Source organism: Nannobrachium achirus (genome assembly GCF_963921795.1).
Source record: "Nannobrachium achirus genome assembly, chromosome: 13".
Taxonomy (NCBI): Eukaryota; Metazoa; Chordata; class Actinopteri; order Myctophiformes; family Myctophidae; genus Nannobrachium; species Nannobrachium achirus.
This window is the reverse complement of record NC_137833.1, coordinates 34174583-34186855: the sequence shown is the minus strand read 5'-3', so window position 1 is coordinate 34186855 and position 12273 is coordinate 34174583. Positions and strand designations below refer to the sequence as shown.

Here is a 12273-nt window from a genome sequence, read left to right as displayed (position 1 = left end):
GACACATTTTCCCAAAGTGTTGTGAAGTGAAGCACTCTTGATCTCGTCCAGACGTGGTTCCCATTCATGCGATGTTCCTCTGACACTGTTGGAGGACATTCTGGGAACGAAAATCCTTCTGACAAGTGTGAGCACACACATTCATCCGTCTCTTCAAAGCTAACCCAATGTACGCTGATGCAAGCACCGTTCGTATTTTTCCCAAAGGGCAGGACGTGATTTACTCAATTGTTGACAATGGCTCCTTTATAGTTTATTATCGCCACAGATTGTACATTTTTCTCCGCGGTACAGTTTAATTTGGAGAGTGTGTAACGTAGGGGCTTTGGGCCCACTGCCAGTACTTGGCTGCCATCTATATTCCATCTCCTCAAGCCATTCATTCACATGCAGGCTGGTGGTGGTGAGGCAAAGAAATCTGGCCTTTGCCTTGATTTTCTGGCAATGTCTTGCCTTGAAGAGTAGGCAGGGTTACTCTGACCAACAGCCACGTGAAAAAGCATACGTGACAAAATCCTATGCCCACCAAAAGGGCATATTCTGCCAATGCTTTTCAATGGGAAGAGAGCTTTTTCAGTTTTTTTTTGCAATCCACAAATGGCAACAGACAGCTCTGTTCCCCTTGAAAAGCATTAGCAGAATCTGCCTGCCTAGGTATTCCAGTTTGGTTTGACTGCACCCTCAAAAATGACTTATTTACCCCATTAAGCCTTCAATTTATGGAGATGTTTTAGTTGTCGATGCATTCCTGAGACAATCATTTGATTGGCTCAGGACATCGGCAGAGTCTCTGGTAGGAGACCCAAAGAGAGACTCGAGTCTCCTAAGGACTCGACCGTGAACTCCTACGAACTATTGACTGTGAACTACTCCTGTGTATAAATGTAACCAAATATGACCATCCTCCTATAAATAAATGTATCTAACTTGAACAACTATGGGTCCATTTTGGTTACAATTGTACACTCAGAACATTTATAAATCAACACCAAGGATTGTCCTGTTGGGTTACTAAATCCACACTGATGTTTCCCTCATGGAAACTATGAAGTAGATTATTTTCCCTTTTCTTTTAGCAAAAAGCAAGAAAGAGTTGTAGTGGCTTCTGCCAGCTTTTCTGTGGGGTTCTTGGCATTTTGGAGAGATTCCCCTTTCAACACAAAATGCGCTCCTATGGTCAATGCCCAAAGCTAAATTATATTTCTACACAGTAAAAGCCTCAGTGTTCATTTGTCAATTTGTACACTATGAGTTAAATAATCGAGTATTTTATTGTGTAAAGGCCAGTACAAAACCCAGGCCACATAAAACAGAGCTAATGTTACTATTTGATAAAAGAATCACGCCCCACGCTCCACATAGCCCAAAGCAGTGTGAATCAGAGAAAACCAGTTGTCCTACTGTACTCACTCTGCTTGAAGCCCAGGAAGGGGATCCTCTCTATGGGTGTGTCTCTCTCTTTCATGTACTTGTAGAGTTCTACCAAGAAAGCCTGCTCTTCCGCTCTGCTCTCTTCCGATGTTTCTTCTTCTTCTTTCTTCTCCTCCTTCCCCTCTTTCCTTTCCTCCCTGATGTCCTTCTCCTTGCCTCGCTCCTTCTCCTCCGCTGGTGGGTTCTTGCTGAGGCCGCTGGCTCTGAGTTTGGCCACCGGGGTCATTTTGCCATTGGTTGCAGCTGCTTTACAGTTGGGTTTGACCTGCGAGTAGAAAGAAAGTGAAAGAGTCAGTGAGAGTGTACACTTACTGTACACTGAAAAGATCATTAAAGGTAGAGTACGTTTTTTTGAACAAAGGTTTAAGTTCTATATTCTGATAGTGCTTGTTCAATAACAGGGTCTCCCAGTCTCTCTAGGTCTTTAATAAACAGAAAATACATTTTCAGGTGGGTTGCCACTGCTAGTCCTCATTAGTGTTCCAGTTCCAATGTGGGCTGCTCATTTCTTTGTGTCTTCTCATCCAATTTCACTAGTTTATCCTGCATGAGTTTCTTATCCTGATTGGATATAATTTGTATCCCGACCTGAAAGTGTATTTTCTGTTTACTAAAAAGCTGCAGAGATGGGGACATCCCTGTTAGTGAACCGACAGGGTTCTAAGGCAATGATTACAATCAGAATATAGAGCTGTAACACTTATTTAAACAAGAGAAAATCCCTTACGGCACCTTTAAATGTGTCTTGTTTACTTGGACACATATGATTTGTGATGTGGAGTTCATTTGGGTACAGACAAGGACAAGATTGACATTATTTCAAAGTCCACATAGTAATTCTCACCACGAGCTACCAGGCCTGCTCATGTCATCAGAGATAAGATATAAGTTTGCTCTGCTCCCAGAGATGTTTACAGACCCTGATGTAACTGCACACAGCAGTGACGTGAACATAGGCTGGATTCTCCCTTCAGTTGAATTTCTATCAATATTAGATGATGGCTATCTGAGATAATCTAATCCTTACATTGGACATGTTCTTTCATGTATACCCTGTATCTCATTCAGCCTAGAGAAGAGAGAATTACATGCACGTTACTAAAAGAGAATGCTCTCCTGTATTATTTGATATCCCTGAGCTATATTCAATAAACAGATTTTCCAAATGTCAGGCCACAAAAATGACAATTGCTAGCTTGTGTTCAATCAAAAAACAAAAACACATTATATTATGCACCAAAGCAGTTGGTGCGCTTGTAATCATAGGAAAAAACTTTGTAATGATTTATTGGCATTACGAATACATGTTTTAAAATAATTCTGTTAAAACTTTCATGAGAAGTAGTATCCAAACTCCCCAAAACACACATACATCTTTGTTTTCCCTTTAAGAGCTTACAGATGTAGCCACCTTACAAATCCCATTATCTGTAATGCCATATATGTGAAGTACAGCCAAAATGCCATTATGCCCCTCTCAATTTTCCAGAATATTCATTCCTGTTGGCCTTTTAACAGAGGACACAATGAGTGTTCTGTTAAGCAGTAAGCAGAGATTATTAGCACATGTGTTTTCTTCCCAATTTTAAAGAAAAATCGAAAGAATACTTTACAGTGACCTCTGCTGTGACTGTGCAGGATAAATGTGCGGTAATGTGACCTCTCACCACCCCTGTGCTACAATGTGGTATTACGTTTGTGGTTTGTTTGTGTGTGTGTGTGGAACTTACCTTGGTAGGGGTTTTGCCCTCTGGGCTGCAGGGGGCCTGTGTCGCCAGCGTTGTTGACCCCGACAACATCTGACCTAGACACTGAGCCTGACCCTGGGAGTCCCTCCTCTGGGAGATTGACAGCTTCTTTTTACGTGGTCGTCCCTTCAAGTTTGGTGCTGAAAGGAAGGAAGAGCAGGTAAGATGTGAGTTTGGTGCTGAAGAGCAGGTAAGATGTGATGCCAGTGCGGAGAACACGGCTGATAGTCATTTACACTGAAACTCATTGCTGATAATCATTTACACTGAAACACATTGCTGATAATCATTTACACTGAAACTCATTGCTGATAATCATTTACACTGAAACACATTGCTGATAATCATTTACACTGAAACACATTGCTGATAATCATTTACACTGAAACTCATTGCTGATAATCATTTACACTGAAACACATTGCTGATAATCATTTACACTGAAACACATTGCTGATAATCATTTACACTGAAACTCATTGCTGATAATCATTTACACTGAAACACATTGCTGATAATCATTTACACTGAAACACATTGCTGATAATCATTTACACTGAAACTCATTGCTGATAATCATTTACACTGAAACACATTGCTGATAATCATTTACACTGAAACACATTGCTGATAATCATTTACACTGAAACACATTGCTGATAATCATTTACACTGAAACACATTGCTGATAATCATTTACACTGAAACACATTGCTGATAATCATTTACACTGAAACACATTGCTGATAATCATTTACACTGAAACACATTGCTGATAATCATTTACACTGAAACACATTGCTGATAATCATTTACACTGAAACACATTGCTGATAATCATTTACACAGAAACACTGCTCAGTCATTTATCGTACCTCCATATTTAACATTAGTATTTTCCTTCATGCCCTACCGGTACTTTATCAAACAAGAGTGTCACACAAAACTAGTGAAAATGACACATCTTCGAGCTTGTAGATCTGCTATTTTCATTCGAAATAATAATAAAACAAAGCAAAGGGTTTGGACATAAAGGTTTCCACCCAACAGCAACATTACACTGAAACACAATGATGATAGTCATTTACATAGAAAAACACTGCTGATAATCATTTACACTGAAACACCCACTGTCCTGTGTTTCTTATTTATTGTCATTGTATTTGGCAGCTTTTCAATGAGCATCCTTTGGAAACAGCCTCTTGGCAGCGTGCTCTACTTGGCAACGCCTTCATTCATGCTTTAGTGGAATGGCAAGTTAATTTTTGTTTGTCACAAAAGACAGCACATAGAACTGTAATAAGAAATGGAATGAACTGTAATTGCTAAAAGCAGGAGGGAAGTGCATTATGAAATTTACAGTCAACAACATATCTTGAATTCCCAAGTTGGAGAGGATCGTTGACAATCAATGTTGTGCACAACGTTTTACAAGCCTTTTAGCCAGTGTCTAATAGATTTTAAAGGGGGAAAATTGCCCCAAATGGATAAGTCGACTGCCATGATGTAACTGCTCTGTGATCCAAAAGCTGTCTTTCTTTTCATAACAAACACTACATCAAAATCTGACACATACTTTTAACCACATGAACCCTAGTGTCCCAATTATGGACATGTTACAATATAATCGGTCACCAGATATACATCCCATGAGGGACCCCTGTCAACGAAGTGTAGGGTTTAAGTGGTTAAGAGGGAGGGGAGGGAATTTTGCAGAGCAGCAAGAGTGGCATTCTGGCCAGCTCACTCAAAGGAATAAAAACCTATCTATACTATAATTTTGCAAATGTCTGTCTGTCTGTCTGTCTGTCTGTCTGTCTGTCTGTCTGTCTGTCTGTCTGTCTGTCTGTCTGTCTGTCTGTCTGTCTGTCTGTCTGTCTGTCTGTCTGTCTGTCTGTCCCAGCGTTTCTCCTCGGTGGCTGGAGCAATTGATCTGAAATCGCATCACCATAAGCATATGAACACACCTGACATAACTGTGAAGCCCGTTTGTCACTTTCACAAATCGTATGCTGTATATTAGCATTTTTATGGTGTATCTACTATCTATTCTGCATCTAGCATGAGGCACATCTATTCTGCATCTAGCTTGAGGCAAAATGTTTAACCAGCTCTGTGTGTGTGTGTGTGTGTGTGTGTGTGTGTGTGTGTGTGTGTGTGTGTGTGTGTGTGTGTGTGTGTGTGTGTGCAGGCAGGCGGGTGTGTGTGCAGGCGGGTGGGCGGGCGGGCTGGGGGGGGGGGGGAACAGTATCTCTGTAGCCATTAAAAGAAACGGGTTTCTTACATTGATGCTCCTACATCATGCAAGCACCAGTTAAAGTTACTTTCCATCCCTCATATACTGTGTCCCATAACCCACACACTGCACATCATTTTGGAGCTCATATCTTTGAACGGGTAAGGGCTAGTTATAATTATTTATAGGTATAATAGGTATAAGGTATAATATAATGATACCAATTCAAGTCTTGTTTTTTCTTAATTACATATATCTCTAACAACACATCCATACAGTATGTCCCTTTTTTGTATTTGAACTGGGTAGTTCCTACTGACATAAAAAAAACACACACATTTGGCAGCTCAAATCAAATCAGCGTAGCCAACGAGCCATAAAGGCAACACTTTACACCAGCCTCATTTACACATGCACTTATTTGTGTATCAACCAATGGAGGTACTGGAAAAGCACAAGATAATACTGTGTTCACCCACTTCAGTACTATGCAGTTGTTTACTGGCCCACAATATCATCAAATCTCATTCTCAAGTGCAATATTTGCATGTTATGACTACCGTACACTTAAAATACCTCATTGGTTAACACTCGGCTGAATACAAGTGGAATAAAGGTCATTGTAAAATAAGGTGTTTTCCAAGCAGTGTTTTATTATGGCACCGCAGATATCATCGCACTCCCTCTGGCTCCCCCCCACCCCCCTCCCCCCGTTCGCATCGGAGAGCTTACCGTTGTTAATTAGAACCACATGAACCTGCCTAGATAGGGGCTCTTTGTTTGAAAAGGCAGGCAGATATAATTGCTCAGTTCACATTACACACACAATAAAGTATTTAAACCCTCCAAGTCCTTTTTGTACACCCACGCTAATGTCAACTAGTGACTGTAATGTAACTTCTTGGCAGACTGCCTTGCCTTGACGCGGCAACACAAACATGAGATAAGCACAAAGGAAAGAGAGAGGGGGAGAGAGGGAGAAAGAGAGAAAGCAAAGGAAGTGAGAAAGAGAAACTTCAAATGAGCCAAGTTCAGTCATGTATTTCACAGCCTCGACATTCCTCCTTTCCATCTGCGATGACAATTAAATCCTATCCAAGGTTGTTCCCCGCCAAGGGGCCTCTGTGATTATTTTTTTCAGATCAAATTCCCATCAAGAAAATGTTAGAATAACACCGCAGCTGAATGGAGCTAAGAGGTAGTCATTAGAAAGGGTAAAAGTGATTGCGACTCAGCAGCCTCTCATATTGTGTTATTATTTCCATAACAGCTACGGCAGAGAAGGGAAAATTACAAGGACATTTGTCATTTGCTATGCGGTTGTCATCCCTTTAGTATTGAATAAAAAACACATTTTCAACATAGTGATCATCATTTACAGAACAGTGCAGCGCAGGGTGTGTTTTCATTTTGTTCAAAGTTTTCTCTCTCTCTCACTCACACTCTCTCTCTCTCTCTCTCTCTCTCTCTCTCTCTCTCTCTCTCTTTAAGATATTACATCAACCCAATATGAACAGCCCTGACGCGATCTTGTTTCCATTCCAGCATGTGGCATCCGTTTAGACAAGCGCACCCTGTATCCACTGGTGGACAAGAAAGTACTCAACTACAGTACTTGAATCCAAGTATAGATACTCCTGGTCAAATATTACTCAACTACAAGTGAAAGTTGCTCTGTCTGTGGAGTGAAAGTCATACATATCCAAAAATTCAAATACTCAATTAGTTACTGTCCACCACTGTCCGTATCCAAACCAGAGCTCAGCAGTGGGCATCATTGAGTTCATGCCCTCAGTGTGGTTGCTATTTATTTATTGATATTTATATCCAGGGACCTATCTGTTGCTTCCTCACACCATGCACTGCACATAGAACACAGTAATAGTTACATAACTTGGCCTGGCTCTGTTTACATATTTCATCAGAATCACATTCCACCGCATCGGACAAATGTGGAATTTACAGCAAAATGCTGTTGCACAAAGCCTGACGCTTCTCCATTAAGAGAAACCATTCACTGCCTAATTAATGTGGGCAATGAGCATATGAGGAAATACGAAACACACATACAAATACACATAAATAGTATACAGAGTGCTGCACAGACAAGGTCAAATGGGGAAAAGCCAAAAATCTCTATGCAGCTGAACGGGTGTTGAGAATTGCTGATGTTGCCTCCTTATGACATCATTGTATAAGAGAAAAGTCATCCTAAAATGAGCACACTAGAGAATCAGGAATGGACAGGATTTCTGAACCTACATACAGTATGTACTGTAGCAGATATAGTGATGAGAGGATTACAATGTGGCAGCCCAAATACAAGAGAATATTGTCACTGTCAGAAAAAAAGACATATTTCATCTTTTTATACTTTGTCATAAATGAAGGCCCTATTTTATAGTGTCGTGCAAAGCTCACAACGTGGAACTTGTAGTGGCTGAAAGTGGGTTTTATAATTCTTGACTATCTGGCCAACCACAGCGTTTCTCTGACGATTCTAGTTGTTATCATTCTGGGGGGAGTTTGTTCATGTTTTTGTGAGGGTATTAACCCTAGGAGACACGGGGAGAACATGCAAACTCCACACAGAAAGGCCCTATCGCCAACCCCACCTAGGGTGTGAGCGATAGGGCCTAAACATGGAGATGTGGAGAACACTATATATGAAGATAGTCCAGTCCATCATGTCATATGGGACTACCGTCATAGACAGTAGCCATTGTTAGGCCGGAGTCAATGGCTGTCTGTCTGACTGTCTGTACAGGAAGTGATGTCACATGACATACTTTTTATGCCCATATATGAGTCATTCTGTACCACATCTCCATGTTTAGGCCAAACAGGTTTGCTCCATTTCTCCATGTATAGGTCCAAATGACCTCGCCCTAAAGGGCGAGGTCGCGCCAATTCTTGACCATCTGGCCAACCACAGCGTTTCTCTGACGATTCTAGTTGTTGTCATTCTGGAGTTTGTTCATTTTTTTGTGAGGGTATCAACCCTAGGAGACACGGGGAGAACATGCAAACTCCACACAGAAAGGCCCTATCACTCACACCCTAGGTTGGGTTGGCGATAGGGCCTTTCTGTGTGGAGTTTGCCTAAACATGGAGATGTGGTACAGAAGGACTCATATATGGGCATAAAAAGTATGTCATGTGACATCACTTCCTGTACAGACAGTCAGACAGACAGACAGCCATTGACTCCGACCTAACAATAGCTACTGTCTATGACGGTAGTTCCATATGACATATTGGACTAGACTATCTCCATATATAGTGTTATCCACATCTCCATGTTAGGACTCATATATGGGCATAAAAAGTATGTCATGTGACATCACTTCCTGTACAGACAGTCAGCCATTGACTCCGGATTAACAATGGCTACTGTCTATGACGGTAGTCCCATATGACATATTGGACTAGACTATCTCCATATATAGTGTTATCCACATCTCCATGTTTAGACAGCCAATGACTCCGGCCTAACAATGGCTACTTTCTATGACGGTAGTCCCATATGACATGATGGACTGGACTATCTCCATATATAGTGTTATCCACATTTCGTGTAGCCGCCCTGTACAGGAAGTGATGTCACAACTCGCTGACATCACACTGACATCACAGAGGATACGGACGGTCACGAGGATACGGAAGGAAGGAAGGACACTCAAGTGACACGGTTCTTCAGAAATCTTGTGAAATAAAATGTTGTCAACCAATCATCAAGGACGATGATACACGAAAGAAGAGTATATGCGACCTTCGGTCGCAATTAACCAATGAAAAGTATTAAAAAGAACTTGCAACTAAATAATACTTACATTGGCAAGTTCTTTATTCCATTTCCTGAAAAGCGTCACTTTTGGACACCCGACAGCAACAATATGTTTCATATCGTCACTGTTGGGCAGAAAACGTCTTCAAGCCTAGAATTTTTTTTTTTTTTTTTTTCATTTTTCTTTCTGTGCCAAGGGCCAAAATGGCCCCAAGGTATTTGTGCCAGGATTTTGTATGTTTTTCTTTACTATGCAATGAAAAAAAAAAGATTTTTTTTTTTAATTGTTTTATAAAACTGAATCACAGCAACAAAGGTTGTTGTGATTCATGGCAAAAATAATTTTGTCAATCAGACAAATGGTTCCAGAGATAGAGCTGTTTGAATCAAAAAAGGTGTCCATCCACTAGAATGAACACACATTTTCTCAATCAGCTAAACGAGGGAGCCAACACACAAACAGAGAAAAGCATCTCTCTGATCTCAGGTCATTTTGACATCTTAAAAAAAATAAAATAAAAATGTATAGCCTTTGATCAAAAGACGTCAAAGACGTCATTGGCACACAGGGCCCATTGAAAAAAGACGTCATGAGACGTCATTGGCACTGAGTGAGTATCATCATACGAGACTGTCGCACAAAACTAGTGAAAACAGCAGATCTACAAGCACACAGACTGCTTACAATTTTAAAATGACAAATATAAACCCAACCGTTTTGGACATACAAGGTTTCCACCCGACGACAACGATATTCTAATTTACAGACGAACTGAAATCCTTCAAAGTGATCTCTTAAGACTATGCTGTGCCAAAATGAAATATAGTTGTTTATCAAGTCACCCAGTTCCCATCTGCCCCAAATTAGTTCTATTTATTTGCAGGTCTGTGCCTCTGTGCTGGGTGCTTAACTGGGTTGCTCACACCACTTGAAGTGACCAGAGGGTTCTCGCCTTCTCAAGACCCTGGAGACATACAGTACTGTACGTTAGTGCAGAGACACACACACATGCATCCTCATACAGAATAGATAGTATGCATGCAGTGCAGTCACATACTCATACAGCAGTGGTTCTCAACCTTTTCAGGCCGCGACCTCCCAAATAATGATATTTTAACTGGAGACCTCCCACCCTGATGAGCACTACACAAGTTGAGGCATTACAATTTGTATAAGACGGTTCTGTCTACCGGTACATGCTCACAACGCCTCGCGTGTAGATCGGCTATTTTCACAATTTCAGCCTCTAATACTTGTCCAATGTTTCATTTGTCATTTCATTTCAGAGGTATTAAAGGCTTAAATTGTCACTTTAGAAATGTGCAGATACCCTCTATACACTTACATTTTAAGTTGGTTTGTTTACCTTTGAGTGAGAAAACAATATTGAACATTAAGTTAATCATCTGGGGACCCCCCCTAAAAATAATTTGGGGACCCCACCTTGGGGTCCCGACCCACAGTTTGAGAACCACTGTCTTACAGCACAATGCAGCAGTGGAACTGCAAAGGTGTATGATTAGGCTTCACACACACACACACACACACACACACACACACACACACACACACACACACACACACACACACACACACACACACACACACACACACACACACACACACACACACACACACACACGACACGTGCACACGCACACGCACACAAGGGCCATTCCCTGGGGTGTGAATTCATCATGCCTTGTCACAGAGTACACCCCCAGAGGCATGGAAGTCAGCAGTAAGATGTGCAGCCTGACAACTTGATCTTTGGATCCAGTTGAACACTCAGGTCTTACAGGCTTTGTGACAGCACTGTGTTTGATATGTACATACAGTATATATGCAGTTATACTGTGTGTGTGTGTGTGTGTGTGTGTGTGTGTGTGTGTGTGTGTGTGTGTGTGTGTGTGTGTGTGCGTGCGTGCGTGCGTGCGTGCGTGCGTGCGTGCGTGCGTGCGTGCGTGCGTGCGCGGGCATATTTGTAAAAAAAACTAAATTATATATAGCATACCATTATCAGAATTGTGTTTATTTATTTTACTTCCAATTCTGATTCAATTAAACACAGGCCTGCTTCCTCTACTCCATTTCATTATGATTCAGCTGGTGTCACAGATAATGAAAAAGTCATTAGAGACTACTCTGGATGGCTTCTGATGGCTCAACACAACACAGTGGAGCCACAGGGAACCAGAAGAAAAAGAGCTGATTGACTCTGGTTGATGTAGGGAGGGCAACATCAAGCAAGCCATGGGAATACAGATGATTGATGCTTCGACAACACCTCTCATACAAAGTCTAAAACCGAAAATCTCAATACGAGCGCTCCCTTAATGATTTCTGTTGTAGCGATTGTGCCATTATAAAACCAATTCTTTAAAATCTGAGGGGTGAAAATAGGTGACGTTAAGTTTTGTTTGTCTAAGGATTTATCTAAATGAAAAGGCCTTGTACAGTAGCTGAATAATTCACGCAAGACTTCAGAAATTCAACACCACACTGACTCACAATAGCAGTGAACTCAATTGAGGTGAGGCACTAAAACATTACCTCTCAACTGTACCAATTAGCTGTTGCCCTCTTTACTGAAGGAACGTTAAAGCAAGGCACTGCTACTTTTGGTCCTCGTCTTTGAAACAGACATATTTTTCAAGGTTGTCATCCCCTTGATTTTAGCATAACTGAGTAAAACCAGAATTTGACTGTATAAAATGTTCAGTAGGTCAAGAGAACAAACACAAAGTTGGTGCCTTTTCAAAGCTCAAAAGAGGGATGAGGGAATAGACAGATGAGTGAGGCATCACTAATAATTAACCACTTTTAACCTGGTGTGCCTACAGTATGTCATAGGCTAAAATAAAAAATAAAAAGCAGCACGGCACCAGTGTATGGCGAAGTATTAAATAGGGCTTAATGGTTTAACATTGATTCTGCAATATTAGGAGAATAGAGTAGAAAGGTAATCGATTAGGTAGTGAGTAACAATAAGCTCAATCCACACTGCAAACAGATAAACAAAAAGGTGAGCAAAAATGTAATGACGCCTGTGCGTCATTACTGTCCTTCA

The 12273-nt window shown here is 41.1% G+C and overlaps 1 protein-coding gene across 1 annotated transcript in view; it reads right to left on the bottom strand.

The window, feature by feature from the left end:
- Positions 1 to 12273, bottom strand: part of LOC308297062 (AT-rich interactive domain-containing protein 5B-like) — a 94960-nt gene that overhangs the window by 27300 nt on the left and 55387 nt on the right. Inside the window, exons 5-6 of the mRNA XM_080740453.1 lie at positions 3162 to 3319; positions 1411 to 1696 (exon numbers count right to left, since the gene is read on the bottom strand). Coding sequence (XP_080596579.1) covers positions 1411 to 1696; positions 3162 to 3319 — 444 coding nt within the window. The remainder of the gene's footprint in view (positions 1 to 1410; positions 1697 to 3161; positions 3320 to 12273) is intronic.